At 30.6% G+C, this 22799-nt stretch overlaps 1 protein-coding gene and 1 long non-coding RNA gene across 6 annotated transcripts in view; both read left to right on the plus strand.

Annotated features, from left to right (window-relative positions):
• LOC127739100 (endoprotease aex-5-like) overlaps window positions 1-22799 on the plus strand; it is a 38286-nt gene that overhangs the window by 13812 nt on the left and 1675 nt on the right. The window contains exons 7-14 of the mRNA XM_052250691.1: window positions 3824-3996; window positions 4796-4999; window positions 5342-5445; window positions 14968-15077; window positions 16232-16349; window positions 17311-17624; window positions 18564-18620; window positions 21974-22105. Coding sequence (XP_052106651.1) covers window positions 3824-3996; window positions 4796-4999; window positions 5342-5445; window positions 14968-15077; window positions 16232-16349; window positions 17311-17624; window positions 18564-18620; window positions 21974-22105 — 1212 coding nt within the window. The remainder of the gene's footprint in view (window positions 1-3823; window positions 3997-4795; window positions 5000-5341; window positions 5446-14967; window positions 15078-16231; window positions 16350-17310; window positions 17625-18563; window positions 18621-21973; window positions 22106-22799) is intronic.
• Window positions 18633-19444, plus strand: LOC127739113 (uncharacterized). 5 transcript variants are annotated; one of them, XR_008000290.1, is made up of 4 exons: window positions 18633-18689; window positions 18965-19010; window positions 19057-19193; window positions 19239-19444. It is a non-coding gene; the product is annotated as an uncharacterized LOC127739113 (long non-coding RNA). The 5 variants fall into 5 exon arrangements; XR_008000293.1 differs by lacking the exon at window positions 18633-18689 and adding an exon at window positions 18711-18735; XR_008000294.1 differs by lacking the exon at window positions 18633-18689 and adding an exon at window positions 18849-18873.

The raw sequence follows: 22799 nt of genomic DNA on the forward strand, positions 1-22799 counted from the left end.
AATAACCAGATAATTTTGCTTTGACTGTTCATATGATTAAAATAAGAATTATATTGTGCAATACTAGCTAACATACAATTTCTATCATCCTCAAATTTGTTACAATCAAATAGAAAATGAGCCTCATCTTCGACAGTATTGGAAGAACATTTATTACATATTCTGTTAATTCGGGGAATACCCTGATATCTACCTAATTCTATTTGTAATCTATGAGAAGATACACGTAATTTAGTAAAACTTCTTCTAAGTTCAAAATTCTTGATCAATGTTAGATATTTTTCAAAACCAAAATTTGTTTTATATAAAAGGTAGGTTTTCAGTTTACTGTCTGAAAATTTATCTATTTGTTTTTTCCAACAGCTAATAAACAATATTGATAGCTTGGTTTGTATATATTTCTTAAATTTGTATAAGGATTCACAAAATGGAGCATTTATGGCATTTGTATAGTCAATACCAAGTATTTTAAAAACAACATTTATTGAACCATACCAAGATGTTATATTCATGTGATGTAGTGTCTTTGATTGTGTATATGCCTCTTTTAATAGAGGAAAATTATTACCTAAATTCTCTAATCTATACCAGTACAATAACATTCCTTTTATAATATTAAAATATATTGGAAATCTTCCAAGTTCAGATAACACTGCAGCATTTGTTGTTTTCTTGTGTACCCCAAGTATAAATTTACAAAATTTTATATGAAGTTTCTCACAGGGTAAACCTGAATATAATTTTTCAAAAGATATATCTTCCTTCTTACATTTAGAGGAAAGAGAATTAAACATCCCCCATATTTCGCTACCATATAATAAAATAGGTTTTACAGTGTGGTCAAAAACATGAATACTTGTTTTTACATCAGGATTCAGTGATAAAAGATCTTTCCTTAATTTGAAATGAGCTTTCAGGGATTTTTTGTATAGTTCATTTTGAGCATAACTGAATGAACCAGATGAGCTTAAATATAAACCTAGGTATTTGTATTTTGAAACACATTCCAGATTTATATTCTGAAATGTGAATATCTGTTTTACATGTCTGCCTGCCTTGTTGAAAATCAGCACCTTTGTCTTATTAGTATTCACATTGAGACACCAATCTTTGCAAAATTTATCAAGCATTCCCAGCTTTTCTCGTAGTCCTTCAGCTGATGTAGATAATAAAACAATATCATCAGCATACATTAAACAATGTAGATCTTTGTCATTGACATTAACTGGGTCTCTAGTATCTGACAAATATCTGGGCAAATCATTTATGAATATCTTGAATAAATTCGGACTGAGGTTGTCACCTTGTTTGACTCCAATATCTAATGGGAAAAAATCACTTACTTGATTTTGAATTTTGACACATGATTTGCTAATTTCATACATACTTTTAATAATGTTATAAAAATAAGACCCAGCCCCAATATCTAGTAGTTTAATCTTGATCCCTGTATGTATAACAGTATCAAAAGCCTTCTGAAAATCAACAAAACAGGCAAACAGTCTACCTTCTTTTGAATTACAGTATTTGTTAATAAGACAGTTTAAAATAAACATATGATCTGCAGTTCTGGCTTTCCTTGTGAATCCAATTTGACTATCATGTATAATATTATGTTCCTGAAGAAATTTGTCCAGTCTTAGACTTAATATTCTATTAAAAAGCTTTCCAATTGCACTTGTTATTGTTATTCCTCTATAATTGTTAGGGTCACTTGTATCGTTGCTTTTAAAAATTGGTGTAATATAACCTTCAGCCCAAGATGTTGGGTATATACCTGAAGACAGACAAGTATTAAACATCTGTTGAAAACTTTTTAAAAGGAAAGTCTGTCCATTCTTTATCATATTATTACTAATGTTATCCAAGCCTGATGATTTATTGCATTTTAAGTGTGAAATGGCTTTGGATATTTCAGACTCAGTGATAACGGAGTCCAACTCGTTGAAACATTTTGAGTTTTCTAACTGTTTCAGTTTTTCACATAGCTCTGTATATCTACTTTGAAATTCACCTTTCAGTTGTGACAACTTTTGGAAATGTGATATCAAAGTTGATGGTTGTACTCCACATTTTTTTTTAGTTTCATTTTTTTCCTGTAGTTCATTAATTAAGTTCCAATACAGTTTTGGATTCTCTTCGTGCAAGGAGTCCAGCTGACTAATCAATGATTGTTTGTATTGTTTGTATTTATATTTCCTTAGTTTGGAGTATTCACGATTCAGTTTATAAAAGTGATTTTTGATAATTGGATCATATGGAAATCTTGAATAAATTTTTCCATAATTAAGCAAGTTAGTTCGAGCTTGTTGTAAACTTGCGTCAAACCACTTTTTGTTTTTTTGTTTGTTTGTGTGTTTTTTTAAAGGTCGTTTAAGTGATAGATTTGCTGCTGATAAAAAGATGTTTGAAAGTTTTGATGATGCTTCATCTACTGATGTCTGAGTAAATTGAATTGTGCTGTTGTTGAATTCTAGTATGTAGTTTTGTAGTGTATCTGAAGAAAGTGTTTCTTGAAATTTTATTGCTGAACAGTCAGTCCAGATATAATTAGGTGTCATATTTTTCAACTGGATTGGAATATCATTTTCTCCAGGAACACAATATTTTGCAGATAATTCCCACTCAAGTTTACAATGACAATCAGATAATGTGGGAATAAATCTGGATACTTTAAAATACAGTACATTTTCAAGAATTTCTTCCGACACAGCAACATAATCAACCACACTTGCACCATTGGGGGTATAGCAAGTAAAATTACCAAATGTATCACCAAGAACTCTGCCATTTAAAATTCTTATTTGTTTACTAATGCAAAAATCCAAAACTTCTTTGCCTCTTTGATCAATTTTTTGGTCTCGACTTTTTCTTGTCATAATGTTTTTGTCAGTAGGGTATGTATCAAAAATTGGAGTAAATTTTGAATCATCGTTTACTATAAAGTCATTTTCAGAGCCTATTCTGGCATTAAAATCTCCACATAACAAAATTTCACCCATTTTTTTATACTGAAAGATATCTTTTTCTATGCATTCAAAAACATCAGAAGAGAGTTCTTGGGTATATTTAGACGTAACAGGGGGGTTGTACAGTACACAAATAAATAGGTCACTTTTAAATCCAAAAAAGGATTTTTCTAATTTAATCCATTGATAATCTGGATTACTGTTAATCAATATTTTGACATGAGGTTTAACGTGACTTTTCTATAGAATTGCTATACCCCCAAAATGACGGTTATTATTTGATATATTTTCAAATATAAGATTGTGGTTCCGAAATAATGTTTAAATATTATGGTTTTCGACGTAACTTTTTTTTCAATTTCATCCCGTCAGGGACAGTTACTCTTCTATTGTTCTTGGTTTCACAAGTTAACGCATTGTTCTAATCGTTATTACATTTTCGAACGAAAAGTATATCTTTGTTTTTGAATGTGCATATTCAAACTACTGGGATATGTAAATACCCTATTCTGTGACACAACAAGATGATTTAAAACAGTTTTAAGATAATACAATTAAAATTAAGATGATGTTAAAATAAAAAAAAACCATTGTCATGCCAAATTGTCCTGTGGTAGTTACCATCTTGGTATAGATGCATCTTTATAAGTTGTAACTGGGACTATTATACTATTATTAGTATAATAGTCCCAGGTTGTAATCTAATACTTTGCAATCAAAATTTACCATTCATGCCATGCCACAATACAGAAGTCTGGTAACAAGTACTGAACGAATCGTTCTGTTCGGGACAGACATTTGAAAACACAAAGTTGTAATAATCGACTGTATTTTTTCATTTTGTTTACGTTTAGGAATAAGAATACTTGGCCCTGGTTCAGTAACAGATTCACAGGAGGCAGAAGCATTAGGATGGCAATTAACTGATATTGATATTTACTCCAATAGCTGGGGACCAACTGATGGTCATGGGTTCGAGAAACCGGGAACAATGACGAAAACTGCACTGGAAAATGGAGTAACTAATGTATGCTATAATTAATTTGTCCCAAGTAAATAAATAGACCTGGATTAAAAGAGATTAACTCTTTCAACAAGTATGCGTTTGTAAAAGTCATTTTCAGCATTCGTGTGAAACGGAATTACGTAAATGTGAGTTCATAAAATACGTAGAGTTCATAAATGAAAATGGATAACACAGAAGTAGCAGATGAAGAGTGTATTCTCTTAAATTATGTCCAAGCTACACTCTTAGTCGTCATTTTTTTTGTATCTTTAAACCGTTTATTATAGTATGTCAAGAAAAACATTCCCGGATTTGAAATAAAAGTTTTATTTTTAGCTAATAATTTCTGGTGACATTGGACAACGGTACAATAGAAAAAGGTTAACAGATATTTTATAACAAATATGACTAGTTCCTTTTGAGTACACGTGAATAATGATGCCTTTCCCCACTGCTTCAAACACTGTTTAATTTCTTTTGTAAATTTACTGAAATTAAAGGTTAAATGTTTCATGTTTCAAAAAATGTATTATACACCTTGTTAAATTATATACTCTCTTATGAACGTATATGTTAGTTTAATACTATTATTATTTGAATTATAATACCTAACTTCCACGTTTGAGTTTGGACTTTTAAAAACTTTAAAAAAAAAATTAAATTAAAAAGCATAAAATTAATTTGTTCAACGACAAATGTGTCTTGTACTTCTAAATTAGGTTGCTCTCCAAAAATTTCAATCTCAAAGAAATAAACTCAGAAAATTGCAAACACAAAGAAATGAACTCAGAAAATTGAAAATCTTCTCTAAATGTTGCAGGGAAGAGGTGGTAAAGGTGTGATTTTTACATGGGCGGCAGGTAATGGTGAAACAAAAGATAACTGTAATGCTGATGGTTATGCTAACAGTATCTACACTATAGCAATAACAAGTGTACAACAAGGAGAAAATGCATGGTATTCTGAGGTATGCGCTGCAGCAATGGCCGCAACATACGGTGGCAGCAATCAGGACCAGTATTTGGTATGTTTTTTCACTTTAATTAACTGACAATAATATAAATACAAAGATAATTTTAAAATCATTATTTCATACAGAGGACATAATAACATCCTTCATGGTACACCCCTCCCGAAATAGAAAGGGAAAAAAAACGAAACATAAGTAAAGGTCATCCATATGTTAGCAATCGCACCATATAATTTACCCAATAATTATTGCATATCTTGTCTAAAACTGTATCACCTTTCAATTTGAAACACATGCATTCAATATTTGAAAGCATGTGAAAAATGATTGTTGGTATTTAGATATATTAAACTTTTAACCAGTTAAAAACCAAATATTTGATACTATCATTTACAGACAACAACGACCACATCTTCTGGTTGTATCAGTGAAAATGTTCAAGGGACATCGTTTTCAACGCCAATTGCATCTGGTATTATTGCTCTTGCGCTACAAGCCAAGTAAGTATATTCAAATACAAAATATTAGTATTTGTTAAATCGTTTATTTACATATGCTGGTGAACTATGCTGTTGGACTATCAGTTGCCGAGGGCAAACAGGATCTGAACAGATTGTTACCGTTAAAAAAACTACAGACACGAAAAACTAATTTGCACTGAACACAACACAAAATATTAAATCAAAAACCACATAAAGACATGATTAACAACGTTTTTGTTTTTATAAATTCCCGTTTGATAAAAGAGAGGCGAAAGATAATAAAGGTATATTAAAACTCACAAGTCGATGACAAATTGACAAACCTATGGCAAATAAATGAAGAAGTTAAGAAATTAAGAAATTAATAAAAGTCCAAGGTTTATACTCCCTTTGGCAAAGTTGACCTCTTTGTAAAATTTGATGCACCTTTTGGTTATATAGCTTCTATATATAACTGGTTTCAGCGTATGTTTACATCCCAGCTGGCCTTAAAAACGATTAGGTGTGAGCGTTCCTAATGAAGGTGGATCCAAAAAAATACGCGTCGGTCACACGAAATTTATAAAGGTATATCAGTGCTGTGGTAAAGATAGGATGTATTGCATATATTATGCGGGAAAGAGGGGGCAGGGCAGACTAAGGCAGTTGCCTCCCCTCTCCCGCTGAAAGTTAATGTTGTCACTCTGCTGTTTACATATCTGTGTTCACTATTTTAACTACGACAATTTGGGGGACTGTCGTTCGCGTTCTTTCGAGGCCTCCTGGTGAATAAAACAAAGATGTCTATATATGTTTCTTTCGAGTCCAACCATAAGAGTAATTTAGTCAAAATACATTAATGAAATAAAAGAGTTTGATTCTTAAAATGAACTTGAATTAACAATTATCAAAATACTTCATTAATTAATTAAAATAGTTTATCTTGATATTTATGGTAACTTTAATAGAGAAAGATTTCTGTCATAAAATTGTTACATTAAAACATTACTAAGGTTACGTTTAATTTTTCATTAAACAAAAATTATGAGTTTACGAACCTGGTGAATAAAACAAAGATGTCTATATATGTTTATTTCGAGTCCAACCATAAGAGTAATGTTTGGTACCTAAGGGTTTCCTATTTTAAACCCTAATAACACGTGCTGATTGGACTTGTTTTATTCACCAATCAAAATACTTTTTAGAAGAATTAATTTTATAAGAACAGTTTCTATTGGTTAAATCTCTTTTAGCAAATTCACATTTTTACATAATTTGGGGTTACTATTTTTAATTACTAAATACCTTGTTTTTACGACCATTAGGGAAATTCGATTATTTGGTTAGATAGAATTTTAGGTGAACAATAGAAAAGAATTATATATATTTGCTAAAGTAAATACTTCTAAGAGTTTAAGCTGTCAAACCTTATTTATATTCTAAGTGTCAAATAGGAAGAATTTCACATCTAATACGTATATATCAAAAGTTACATAACATTATAGACTTTCTTATTATATCTTTTTATACAAAAACCTTTATACAAGAATTAGTTATTTTCTACAATTCCATAGAAGATTCACTTAGTTTTATATGAAATATTAAAATTTATTTCTTTAAATATTTTACTCAATTTACCACCATTATATATCCCTGTTGTTCGAAGAAATTGCTCCGCAATTTTACATTCGAATTTATTTCTTTTTAAACTTGTTTGAATTTTAAAAACGATTTTTTTTAAATATTTCCTCGACTGGATTTGACTATATGACTTAGTGGTTTATGATCCGTTGATATTGGATATATCGGTTAGACAAGTTGTTATGACCATGATGACTTATTGCGTTTTAGATCTCCTTATTCTGTTTTTTTTTTTATTAATGAAACAATTTTATCTTAAATATTTTTCATTTACCGATCACTTAATTTATTCTTTATGTAATGAGCGTTGGTGTTTTTTTTTAACATAAATACTATCGTTTCTCTATTACTTATACTTTTGAGGTAGGCCTGCTTTTCTTGGTAGTCTGCTCGAACTCCAAACATATCCGAGTCATTTCCTCTCTCTGGAGTATGCTCATTTTCCTAGATATTTTGCTCCGACTCCAGAACTACCGCAAGTCATACCCTCATTTTCTATTATATTACTTTAGTCGGATTTGTTGTTTGTTTTACAATAGATAGTTTTCTAAAACATTTGATTACAGTTAAGATTTTACATTATGGATAAAGATTTGCTTATGCTAGAATACATTATGTTTGCTATAATCAAGGTTTTACATGATGACTAGCTAGGTCAACATATTTAGCACTTAATTAATTAGGACGTCTACTATTAATTCTTATGATTAAACTAACATTAAATTCTTACATACGGGAACCTTAAAACACATGTTTTACTCAACATTTTATCGTAATCGCTATAGAACCATTAAAAACTTTATCAATCAACCAACATTTATTCATTTTTACAAATGCATTTCTCTTTAAACTACTATTTAGTTATTAATCTATATTTATTCCTTATAGGACACTGCGCCTAACCTCGGCATTTTATGCTCTTTTTTTTTATTCTTTAAACAACCAACCACTTCTTACAGATTTTTATTTTGTTATGTACTTTTATCTTTTGAAGGTTAAAGTTTAAGGCATTATTTTATGATTCTCATATAAACAAGGGTATTTTTCTATCCTTTTACGTTAAATGAATTTGAACCGCCTGAACGTTAGCTTCTAAGACATATTACATTTCAATATAGTTACTCTAAGTTACTTTTTGTATTCAAGCTATAAATATTTTACTCATTATCATATATTTCTTTATTTTCTTTTAAATCAGTCATCATCATTTTAGTATCTTATTTGTCATTTACAGTCTTCCAAATTAAATGGATTTTTTTCTTATAACACTTTTTATAAAGATATTTAGGCACTTAAATATAATAATTCATATTCCGTTTATCCCCATTTCGACATTTCTTTTCAAATTTAGCTTTATCAATGAGTCCATATTTGATTTAACTTAATTCTTATATACATTTTTTTTTACTTAAACCTACTTTCTATTTTATCTTCTTTTTTTACCTACTCGTTATTTAATCTATTTTAACTTTAACTTAAACTTATTTGCTATTTTATCTATTTTAACTTTTAATTAACTTAAAATTATTTGTAATTTAATCTATTTTTAATATTAACTTTAACTTACTTGCTATTTAAGAAACACATTTTTTTTTAACCATAGAACATATATACAATATATACACAAATTGTGAAACAATATAGTTAATTTCAAAGTCCACTGTTTAAAATAAAACTACGTCCAAAATTTAGATCCGTCATGGGCCACATTTCTCCGTTCTCCGTTTTGCGTATTCCTTTCTCCTTTCTCCTTTCTCCGTACTCCTTTCTCTGTTCTCCTTTCTCCATACTCCTTTCTTTATTCTTTTTTCTCCGTTCTCCAATCTCCTTTCTCCCTTTTGCGTTCTCCTTTCTCTGTACTCCTTTCTTTGCTCTTCTTTCTCCGTTCTCTGTTCTCCTATCTCCCGGCGTTTTCCTTTCTCCGTTCTCTTTTCTTTGTTCTTCTTTCTCCTTTAGAATATGTATCACGCAATTCTTTTTCTTTTCGAATTTTAAGAACACTAGTCTTCGGGAAACTACTCGCTTTACAGGTACCGTGGATCTTTCCACTTGCCTCCACCATTTCTATTATGCGGGAAAGAGGGGGCAGGGCAGACTAAGGCAGTTGCCTCCCCTGTCCCGCTGAAAGTTAATGTTGTCACTCTGCTGTTTACATATCTGTGTTCACTATTTTAACTACGACAATTTGGGGGACTGTCGTTCGCGTTCTTTCGAGGCCTCCTGGTGAATAAAACAAAGATGTCTATATATGTTTATTTCGAGTCCAACCATAAGAGTAATTTAGTCAAAATACATTAATGAAATAAAAGAGTTTGATTCTTAAAATGAACTTGAATTAACAATTATCAAAATACTTCATTAATTAATTAAAATAGTTTATCTTGATATTTATGGTAACTTTAATAGAGAAAGATTTCTGTCATAAAATTGTTACATTAAAACATTACTAAGGTTACGTTTAATTTTTCATTAAACAAAAATTATGAGTTTACGAACCTGGTGAATAAAACAAAGATGTCTATATATGTTTATTTCGAGTCCAACCATAAGAGTAATGTTTGATACCTAAGGGTTTCCTATTTTAAACCCTAAGAACATGTGCTGATTGGACTTGTTTTATTCACCAATCAAAATACTTTTTAGAAGAATTAATTTTATAAGAACAGTTTCTATTGGTTAAATCTCTTTTAGCAAATTCACATTTTTACATAATTTGGGGTTACTATTTTTAATTACTAAATACCTTGTTTTTACGACCATTAGGGAAATTCGATTATTTGGTTAGATAGAATTTTAGGTGAACAATAAAAAAGAATTATATATATTTGCTAAAGTAAATACTTCTAAGAGTTTAAGCTGTCAAACTTTATTTATATTCTAAGTGTCAAATAGGAAGAATTTCACATCTAATACATATATCAAAAGTTACATAACATTATAGACTTTCTTATTATATCTTTTTATACAAAAACCTTTATACAAGAATTAGTTATTTTCTACAATTCCATAGAAGATTCACTTAGTTTTATATGAAATATTAAAATTTATTTCTTTAAATATTTTACCTCAATTTACCACCATTATATATCCCTGTTGTTCGAAGAAATTGCTCCGCAATTTTACATTCGAATTTATTTCTTTTTAAACTTGTTTGAATTTTAAAAACGATTTTTTTAAAATATTTCCTCGACTGGATTTGACTATATGACTTAGTGGTTAATGATTCGTTGATATTGGATATATCGGTTAGACAAGTTGTTATGACCATGATGACTTATTGCGTTTTAGATCTCCTTATTCTGTTTTTTTTTTTTTATTAATAAAACAATTTTATCTTAAATATTTTTCATTTACCGATCACTTAATTTATTCTTTATGTAATGAGCGTTGGTGTTTTTTTTTTAACATAAATACTATCGTTTCTCTATTACTTATACTTTTGTGGTAGGCCTGCTTTTCTTGGTAGTCTGCTCGAACTCCAAACATATCCGAGTCATTTCCTCTCTCTGGAGTATGCTCATTTTCCTAGATATTTTGCTCCGACTCCAGAACTACCGCAAGTCATACCCTCATTTTCTATTATATTACTTTAGTCGGATTTGTTGTTTGTTTTACAATAGATAGTTTTCTAAAACATTTGATTACAGATAAGATTTTACATTATGGATAATGATTTGCTTATGCTAGAATGCATTATGTTTGCTATAATCAAGGTTTTACATGATGACTAGCTAGGTCAACATATTTAGCACTTAATTAATTAGGACGTCTACTATTAATTCTTATGATTAAACTAACATTAAATTCTTACATACGGGAACCTTAAAACACATGTTTTACTCAACATTTTATCGTAATCGCTATAGAACCATTAAAAACTTTATCAATCAACCAACATTTATTCATTTTTACACATGCATTTCTCTTTAAACTACTATTTAGTTATTAATCTATATTTATTCCTTATAGGACACTGCGCCTAACCTCGGCATTTTATGCTCTTTTTTTTTTATTCTTTAAACAACCAACCACTTCTTACAGATTTTTATTTTGTTATGTACTTTTATCTTTTGAAGGTTAAAGTTTAAGGCATTATTTTATGATTCTCATATAAACAAGGGTATTTTTCTATCCTTTTACGTTAAATGAATTTGAACCGCCTGAACGTTAGCTTCTAAGACATATTACATTTCAATATAGTTACTCTAAGTTACTTTTTGTATTCAAGCTATAAATATTTTACTCATTATCATATATTTCTTTATTTTCTTTTAAATCAGTCATCATCATTTTAGTATCTTATTTGTCATTTACAGTCTTCCAAATTAAATGGATTTTTTTCTTATAACACTTTTAATAAAGATATTGAGGCACTTAAATATAATAATTCATATTCCGTTTATCTCAATTTCGACATTTCTTTTCAAATTTAGCTTTATCAATGAGTCCATATTTGATTTAACTTAATTCTTATATACATTTTTTTTACTTAAACCTACTTTCTATTTTATCTTCTTTTTTTACCTACTCGTTATTTAATCTATTTTAACTTTAACTTTAACTTATTTGCTATTTTATCTATTTTAACTTTTAATTAACTTAAAATTATTTGTAATTTAATCTATTTTTAATATTAACTTTAACTTACTTGCTATTTAAGAAACACATTTTTTTTTAACCATAGAACATATATACAATATATACACAAATTGTGAAACAATATAGTTAATTTCAAAGTCCACGGTCAAAATAAAACTACGTCAAAAATTTAGTTCCGTCATGGGCCACATTTCTCCGTTCTCCGTTTTGCGTATTCCTTTCTCATTTCTCCTTTCTCCATTCTCCTTTCTCCGTACTCCTTTCTCTGTTCTCCTTTCTCCATACTCCTTTCTTTATTCTTTTTTCTCCGTTCTGCAATCTCCTTTCTCCCTTTTGCGTTCTCCTTTCTCTGTACTCCTTTCTTTGCTCTTTCTCCGTTCTCTGTTCTCCTATCTCCCGGCGTTTTCCTTTCTCCGTTCTCTTTTCTTTGTTCTTCTTTCTCCTTTAGAATATGTATCATGCAATTCTTTTTCTTTTCGAATTTTAAGAACACTAGTCTTCGGGAAACTACTCGCTTTACAGGTACCGTGGATCTTTCCACTTGCCTCCACCATTTCTATTATGCGGGAAAGAGGGGGCAGGGCAGACTAAGGCAGTTGCCTCCCCTCTCCCGCTGAAAGTTAATGTTGTCACTCTGCTGTTTACATATCTGTGTTCACTATTTTAACTACGACAATTAGGGGGACTGTCGTTCGCGTTCTTTCGAGGCCTTCTGGTGAATAAAACAAAGATGTCTATATATGTTTATTTCGAGTCCAACCATAAGAGTAATTTAGTCAAAATACATTAATGAAATAAAAGAGTTTGATTCTTAAAATGAACTTGAATTAACAATTATCAAAATACTTCATTAATTAATTAAAATAGTTTATCTTGATATTTATGGTAACTTTAATAGAGAAAGATTTCTGTCATAAAATTGTTACATTAAAACATTACTTAAGTTACGTTTAATTTTTCATTAAACAAAAATTATGAGTTTACGAACCTGGTGAATAAAACAAAGATGTCTATATATGTTTATTTCGAGTCCAACCATAAGAGTAATGTTTGGTACCTAAGGGTTTCCTATTTTAAACCCTAAGAACACGTGCTGATTGGACTTGTTTTATTCACCAATCAAAATACTTTTTAGAAGAATTAATTTTATAAGAACAGTTTCTATTGGTTAAATCTCTTTTAGCAAATTCACATTTTTACATAATTTGGGGTTACTATTTTTAATTACCAAATACCTTGTTTTTACGACCATTAGGGAAATTCGATTATTTGGTTAGATAGAATTTTAGGTGAACAATAGAAAAGAATTATATATATTTGCTAAAGGAAATACTTCTAAGAGTTTAAGCTGTCAAACCTTATTTATATTCTAAGTGTCAAATAGGAAGAATTTCACATCTAATACGTATATATCAAAAGTTACATAACATTATAGACTTTCTTATTATATCTTTTTATACAAAACCCTTTATACAAGAATTAGTTATTTTCTACAATTCCATAGAAGATTCACTTAGTTTTATATGAAATATTAAAATTTATTTCTTTAAATATTTTACCTCAATTTACCACCATTATACATACATGTTCTTGTTATCAATATTCCCCTTTGATAGACTAAAAAATAATTAAGAAAGTACGTTTGTACCTCCTTTAAATTTGTCATAGATGAATTTGGCTATTCTTTTTAGGTCCCTTTTGACCTTATATCTTCTAATGTTTTTAATACTTTTTACGTTTTTATACATTCCTGGCTTTCAAACGATTTCATTTGAGCGTTCCGGATGAAGGTAGATATAGACAAGTGCTTCGGACGATCGAAATTTGTAACGTGTTATCTTCATTTAATGTAAACATTGTGGGAAAATTCAAATGCTTTGCAAGTTTTACTTTGGAACAAAAATCGGCGAAACCGATGGGATATTGTATACATCAAACATAAAATTCAGTGCAAAGAACTAGTAAACATATTTGTTTAGGGGCCAGCTGAAGGACGCCTCCGGGTGCGGGAGTTTCTCGCTGCATTGACGACCCATTGGTGGCCTTCGGATGTTGTCTGCTCTATGGTCGGGTTGTTGTCTCTTTGACACATTCCCCATTTCCATTCTCAATTTTATGTACTATTTAATATCTGTTTTTTCTTATCTTGATGGAATTACTCATCATAGATCGAAAATGTCAGCTAATGTTCACTGAAAATACAATGTTGCATGATGTATAAATTCAATCAATTTGCCATGAGCCAAATCTTAAACACCTAAAGTGAGTTCGAAAACGATTGTTTCCTGAGGGAAAGAACAAACGATTAGTTGATAACATTGAAGGGATACCAAATACTTCATACCATAATTATGTTAGCATACTTTTCTTTCGGTTAGAAATTAAGTGTTAGTACGGATTTATTTAGGTTTTTTATGCAGGCCTATTTCATCTTTCAATATTATTTTATCAGAAATACTCAAGTTTTTCGACCGGAGGAATGGATAAAACTTCGCCGGATTTAACACACCTTTTCGGAATTTTCTGTTTTTATGCTCCCTAACGTCGTATTTGATATGGCATTCCAACTTTTTTAATGTGAGCGCCATTGACGAGTATGACGAAGACGAAACGCGCGAATGGATTTCAAAATTATAATACTTGTATCTTTGTTGAGTTTTAAAGAAATATCCATAACGTACACGCAGCAATCTGATATTCCCATAAAATTTTAGATACATTTCCATATTGAATTTTCACCTTTTTCATTTACCTAAATGACGTAGCGTAGAAGTTTTAACTATAGGTCATCCTTCGGCCTTCAACAATGGGCAAATACTATACCGTATAGTACGCTATAAGAGGCCCCGAAATGACAGATGTAAAACAATTCAAACGAGAAAAGCTAACGGCCTTATTGTACAAAACAATAAATAAAAAAACAAATATGATATACATCAACACACAACAACTACTGAATTACAGATTTCTGGCTTGGGGCAGCCATATACAGAATGTGGCGAAATTAAACATGGTAGCTGGCGCCAAACCCTCCTACTAACTTGGGACCCTGGTGTAAGAGTACAACATAAGAACACCATAAAAATCAGTTGAAAAGGGCTTAATTAATCAGATCGATACAAAGCACAAAAAAAAAAAATAACAAAATCACAAAAGACAGAAAGTACAGACTCGAAAGTACTCGCGCGATCGCAATTACTGAAAGCTAGTTCAAAGCCAATACCAACTAATAAAAAGAGCATGTATCTAATACTAAAATTTCAATCAGTAAGAACGCATCTAACATCAAATGAAGTTTATTGTTCGTTTATTTCCTTTCAGCCCAAAATTGACTTGGCGAGATGTTCAGCATTTAATAGTCCTAACAACAACTAAAAGTGGATTTTCAGACACTTATTCTAGTTGGCAAACAAATGGCGCTGGAAAAGAATGTATGTATATCATCCTTTTGTTTAAATTATTAAATACGATTTTATTTTACAGACATGCAAATAGTATCGTAAATATACGAACTCCAGATAAGGATGGTTTAGTTGAATATTATTCCAAAGAAAAAAATACACTTTTAAATTAGACAAAATCGGAAAGAATAACTTTTGTTTAGATTGAAAACCAACATACCATCATCATATCAGAATAGTATTCCCTCATATGCCTGAGTTATGACACTTCATTCGTATGCTGGTTATAACCCGAAAATGCATTTTCTTTCAATATCATATTAAATTTAGTAGGTTCACATGTAGATCTGCTAACTCTTCCGGAGCACCTGAGATCTTCTTAATCTTTTTAATGGGGTTCGTGTTGCTCAGTCTTTAGTTTTCTATGTTGTGTTTGGTAAACCGTTGTTTGTCTTTTAGTCGTTTTTCGATTATTTGCAAAGTTTTTATTACACATATTAAATTTTACTTGAAAATGGCCCGTGTATCTGAATGTTATGATGATCATACTTATATAACTTTATCAATGAATCTGCTAGCTTCAGTCATGTTTTTTCTCAATATAAATAACTACATCTCCCGAAAAGCTGAATGAAAAGTCGAGTAAATAAATGTCATCTGTTCAGTAAAGCCGTTACCGTTAGTAATAGAATGCATGTTTAGATTTCAAGTTTAGATCATTTTGTATTTCAAAATATCAATCCTTTTCATAAACTGCCTGTCCTTTCCATAAATAAGAAAAGTTATCGATCAAATAGAAAAAAAAACATGCACGTCTTCCATTTCTTTGATTTTAACAATCCAGAAACTGAGAACAAAAGAACTATAATTAATTTTTTTTGTGGATCTGGAAAATATGAAAAATTATCAAACAGAGATCACGGTAAAATATCAATTTGAGATAAATGCCAGTATACATAATTTAATTCGAACTATGTTAGGTCTAACAATAAAGTTTTAACGATTACTATAAACTCATCATAGATACCAGGATTATATTTTATATTGACTATACGCATTTTAAATTGTCTGCTAAATAGAGTTCAGAGAAATTGCCATAACAATAAAATTTGATATACACAAGTTTAACTATTGCAGTTGAAGAATATAAATATACATGTTTACGTTTTTTGTTTTCACAATAGTTAGTCAAGTTCTTGGCTTCGGTTTTATGGACGCACAATCTATGGTAACTCGAGCTATTAGCTGGACCACCGTTCCGGTACAACGAACTTGCAACACGACAACGTTCACTGTATCTGGGTAAGATAAAACCTGTTCTCTGTTTAAATCAGAATGTGAATTTTCAACAATCAATTAGTTCTTACAAAAGACTAAGGTTAAATTGTCACTACGTTTTTTTTCTCACAAATATTATCTTTCAATGGGAAAAGATAACCAATCTGTCAAAATCTGATGAAATAGACACAAAGTACTTTAAAATCGCTGCCAGGAACTGGAAATAACTTTTTAACTCGATATTTATTGTATTGATTTATGTTGATGTAAACATTCGGAATTGTAGAGGTCTTTAGTGGTTTTTTTTTCATTATTGAAGACTACATTCCTGTTAGACATATATTTATCCATAATGAACCTATCGGTCAACCCACTTCTGCAATTTATAGCTTGGCATAGTGTGTAGACACCTTTAATTGTTCAAGAACGCATGTTGACCTGTATTTTTCCTTTGGGTCATTATGTTGTTGATTTACTGATTTGTTCACATATATAAAAAAAAAAATCCCATAGTAATGTTACATGGGTGGATCATTGACATTCACCTCACTATTACAGTCGCATTCTTAACCGACTCTTATAACAATAGACGTCATAATTATTACTGCAATGGCTTACATTTCTAAGTCTTCACAAGGAAGCTTGCTCGCCTTTATTACCGTGGATACGACCTTAGTGGGGTAAAAATTAGTATTTGTTGATGATCTACTAAGCGCGAGGCATTTTAGAATGAGAAAAGCACTTTAAAAATCCAGCTCAGCGTGTAAGTCTAGGATAAACCAGGATGTATGTCATATAATTTGTTTTTGTTCTGATTCGCATGCAATATATGGCACAAAGCGTTATATCACATCATTATCACCAATAATTTCATAGCTCATAAAAAAATTATACAAAATAATTGAGATCGAACGAGGATTTGGGAATGTATGCATGAATGAGTTTTGATGTTAGATATTTAAGCTTCATTTTCTCCTTCTTTTAGAACAACGTCTGGTTCTTCACATTCATCAGACAGTAGAGCTATTCAGAATTCTGATTGTTCCACTATTTCTTATCTAGAACACGTGACAGTTGATATAAACTTTTCATACAATCGAAGAAGAGGTGTGACTGAATTTTATCTGGTATCACCAGACGGAACAGAGAGTCATTTATTACATTACAGATATGCAGACGCTATATATTATTCGTCCGCGGGATCATTCAGTTGGACGTTTATGTCAGTTCATTTTTGGGGAGAAAACCCAATCGGTACATGGACATTAAAATTCAAATCATATCAAGGTTTATCTGCAGGTAAGATCACTTAATATCTTGAAAACAATTTGCATTGAATTTGCATCATATTTCAACGTTTTCGAATTTTTTGACGTGAAAAAAAACACACTATGGTATTGTAAATATTGCAGGCGTTCTAACTTTAAAAAAACTGCACTAGACATACTTTAGGTATGTTATCCCTATGTGTTTAAAAGAATACATGATGACTGTTCAACATTTTTTAATTGAAAACTGGATGTTCTTAAAAGCTTAACCTATCTTGTTATTGGTCTGTTTAAAGAAAATGAAGTGGGAAGGAAATGTAGATTGGACATGCAATAAGTCAGTAGTACCCTATTGAAATAGGTCTTTCTGTCAGCCCGCCCGCTAGCACTTTATATGATTAATCGTGATGTCCTTAACGGATTCCAGTAACTGCATGTATGTGTTTATAGTAAAAAAAGTTCCCTTTCAATTTTGATGGTATTTTTCTTGGTGTATGGGACTGTTTATTCAAAAACTGTTAAATTGGCATATTCTTGGTAACACAAAAAAAATCTAAATCGGTTGGACTAATAATAAGAATTCTTCCAAATAAGATGGGTCAAAGACAAGATTTTGGATTGATGATTTTCATTTTTTTGCAAAAAGCGGGGGAGGGTATCATCAACATGTTCATTTTTTTTGTTTTTGTTTTTTGTATCTCTTCTCTCATGTAATAACTAAGGAACGTTAATTTAGCACACCAGACGTACATTACATTTACACGGAACTCATCAGTGACCGTCGAATTAAATACAGTTAGATAACTAAATCAATAATGAAAATAAAAAGCACTTAACCATCAATTCGAAAACATAGATTAAGGAAAAGCAATCCTGTGTTGGAGTAGAAAATTCTTATTGTTTTCAAACTGATTTTACCGTGTTATGGACAGTAAATTTGCAGAACATATCACAATATATCTATTTTCAGTCACTGTTACTTCTTGGTCTCTTACATTTTATGGAACGACAGAAGATCCAGTGCCAGGTAATTATCATTATGTATTGTATACAATTATCCCAATGCTGCTAGACCTTTACACTCTAATAACTCTAGGTGATATCATTTCTTGCCCTTGACCTTTACACTCTAATAACTCTAGGTGATATCATTTCTTGCCCCAGATTTTTTCACTGTAATAACTCTATGTGATATAATTTCTTGCCCTAGACCTTAACACTCTTATAACTCTTGGTGATATCATTTCTTGCCCTAGACCTTTACACTCTAATAACTCTAGGTGATATCATTTCTTGCCCTACCCTGAACACTCTAATAACTCTAGGTGAAATCATTTCTTGAACTATACCTTTACACTCTAATAACCCTAGGTGATATCATTTCTTGCCCTAGACCTTTACACTCTAATAACTCTAGGTGATATCATGTCTTGCCCTTGACCTTAACACTGTAATAACTCTAGGTGATATCATTTCTTGCCCTAGACCTTTACACTCTAATAACTCTAGGTGATATAATTTCTTGCCCTAGACCTTTACACTCTAATAACTCTAGGTGATATCATTTCTTGCCCTACCCTTTACACTCTAATAACTCTAGGTGATATCATTTCTTGCCCTACCCTTTACACTCTAATACCTTTAGGTGATATCATTTCTTGGCCTATACCTTTACACTTTAATAACTCTAGGTGATATCATTTCTTGCCCTAGACCTTTACACTCTAATAACTCTAGGTGATATCATTTCTTGCCCTAGACCTTAACACTCTAATAACTCTAGTTGATATCATTTCTTGCCCTACCCTCATCACTCTAATAACTCTAGGTGATATCATTTCTTGCCCTATACCTTTATTCTCTAATAACTCTAGGTGATATCATTTCTTGCCCTAGACCTTTACACTGTAATAACTCTAGGTGATATCATTTCTTGCCCTAGACCTTCACACTCTTATAACTCCAGGTGATATCATTTCTTGTCGTAAAAGTGTAATTTATCAGAGCAATAAACGAGTTTGTGTCATTTTTACGGGTATTTTCGCTTTTATTTCGGTTGAGGAATATATACGACTTAGTAAATAATACACCCTTTCAATATGAAAATATTTTAAGAACTATTGGTTTATTCAGCTAACTGTTTTTTTCTGGTCCTTTACTATTACTAACTTAATCGAAGTAGGATAATATTAAAATTAAAACTGGATTCTTTGGTTTTCAATTTGAGAGCTGTAGATCAAACCATTATGATGGCAATTACTATTATCATTATTACAATATGACTTTACTGTACAAAAAAGTAAATATATATTAATTTACACTTAAATTTCAATTTCGTATAACGATGAATTTAAGTCAACTACGATCCAGGAATGGACTAAATAATTGACACATTTTGAATGAATTTTCGCGTTCCGAAATGATTGCTCTTTTGATAGCTAAATGTGTTTCCGTAATGTGAACAGTCCCGCCTAATCTCCCTACCCCGAATCGTTGACTAATTCATTTTCTGTCATTACATTTTCGTATCATTAAGCATTTTCAGTCATTGCAGGGTTGCAATGTGTAAAGTTACAATAATACCTTTTCTTGATCAAAATAGAAAACTATTATTTAAACATATAAACATATAAACACTGAATCTAATTGACACATCAAAATGGGGATACTAGAAAACTATTATGCAAATCTAGAACTCGTCATCATCCCTGGCTGTTGAAAATGGATGGTATCAAATATTTCATTCAAACAAAAACTATATAAAATCGACAAATGCAAAGTTCTGGATGATGAATCTCACTTATTTTTATTTATTGAAATAAATAATGAATTAAGGATGTTCGCTACTCTGTTTCAAAATAACAAGATTTTTAAAAGACTGTTATAAATTAATAGTATATAAATAAAGAAACTAAAAAAGCAGAAAAAAATGAAGGGTCCGTGTGCTTGTTTTCGAGATATAAGTTATTGAAAATCTGGCGGGAAGTAATTCTCTCTAGATTTTTCATAGATTTAACATTGACACCTTTTTTCTTTCAAAAACGATAAAAAAATAACAAGGATTTTATAAGATTTTCAAAGATGACATTTTAAACTATATGTAATCAAATTATGGAAAGAAAAGTAGGGGTTAGTGGGCAAAATTTTTAATGGCATTACATGGATAAAACCAGAGGATTCCGAATATCTGGCAAAAATTCCAAAACAAGAGGAGCGAACATCCTTAAGCCAAGTCTTTCTTTATGAATCAGATACCTAACATAGAGATTTCCCTGGATATATATATTTGAATAGAAAACTATCTTGCAAGTAGAATGATAAGGCTCCTTTACTAAACAGTATATTGGTCTGAGGATAGGAGACACTTGGGGTCATTATGTTTTGGGTTTAATATTTGATTTTATTTGATTTTGATGGCATGATGATTTCGTTCTTTTTATTTTTGTATATTGTCATGTATTATGCCATTTGACTTTCTTATAGGTGTATTTAAAGCTGAATAAAGTATTGATTCTAAACGTATAGATACATATACATAATTTCTCTCATTGTCAAATAATAAAAAAAAAATTTTGTGTTTCAGTGAAATAAATAAGGATGTATACTTTAAAGTTATATTTTTTAAACACACATTGGATTAAAAGTATACCTTGCCACTTTTACATGTATATTAATTTGAAATTATCCGTTGAAATTTTCTAGTTCCTTCAAATATGTGTAGTTATTGTAGTTTTAATCACACTGTTAGCAAAATGCATCGATTGGTGTTGAATTGTTGGGAATCTTGGCATAAATTCAGCACAATGCATAATATCAACCATGTTCGGAATGATGAAACGAAATTTCCCATTTACAATTGATTCAATAGATATCTTTGTCACGGAAGTCATGATGGAAAAGGCACGCTTGTAAACTCAGAAAACGAACTGTGTTTTAATCTACTTTGTCCATGTTGTTGTGCATTTCCGTTGCAAACGTACTTTTACTGTCAATTTCTAGCTGTAAGTGATTATACGAAACGGACCTACGATCGAAATAGTCAGAAGATTTTAAATTATTCAATGCGAAGAAATGTATGTGTAAGCCATACATATAGTATGCCTTCTACCAACAAAGAAACAAGTCAGCGAAGAAAAATATATTCATTTAGTTCCATTTGAGAAGTCACTAAATAAATGTACAGTGGTGAGCTAAAGGTATTTCCCTGAACTTGTCAAAAAGTAATTTAACATATAGAAAATATTTGCATTTATAATCGAGTGTTGATTGTTGATAAGTTGTTGTGCCGTTATTAACTGGAAAAAAACCAATTACTAAGTACTACCCAAATTATGTGCCTTTCATGCAAACAACTCTTTAAATGCGTTCTTGGCTTTACAGATACAGACTTTTGTGTATTGTCACCATGTCAGAATAACGGTACATGTAGTAACAATCAGTACTCCTACAGCTGTCAATGTGCTGATGAATATTCAGGCACAGACTGTGAATCAACAGTGACTTCTACAAGTGGTAAAGTATACCCTTAACTGGAAGTTAACAGTTTATTCCTTTTGTTTAACGTTTTTACGTAGTCTAGTTTCTAATTGCAAGTGATGCATACATATAAATACTCACTACATATACCACGGGAGAGTCATCCGTTCTGTCTCCGTATTACTAATGAGATTATTCTTTGGTATGTACATGTATATTTCAAATGGGTTTACGGTTTTTAAAGATTGGTAAGTTACTGTTGCTGCTTATTTATCAGAAACAAGATAAAATATATATGACGTATAATTTAAAAGAAATAATGAAAAACTTCTTCACATAACGAAATCTTGATCTAAAATACATATGATCACAATATCGTCGCGAAGTAGCGACGTCGAGTATACAGTAACGTAATTACCACACTAAACGACGTTAAAACGTTAACCATTTATTAGGAAATGTTTATAATAAAAGAAAGTAATTTACAACAGATATGTTTACATTTCACGGCTTCAAAACATATTAACTGCGTTAAGTTGTAATTAAACATTGCCTTGCAGTTAATTTTACATCTCTGCCATCACTCTCACGATGTAATTTTTCGAGGTTTAATGACATAAGACTCAAATAGAACTCAACTATTTTAACTATTATTTGATTTGTATATTTTGAAGTAAAACATCAACATGTGTCGAGTTGAAAGTTACGGTAATAAAAGTTCTAAGAATCA

Source organism: Mytilus californianus, unplaced genomic scaffold (genome assembly GCF_021869535.1).
Source record: "Mytilus californianus isolate M0D057914Y unplaced genomic scaffold, xbMytCali1.0.p SCAF_4, whole genome shotgun sequence".
NCBI lineage: Eukaryota > Metazoa > Mollusca > Bivalvia > Mytilida > Mytilidae > Mytilus > Mytilus californianus.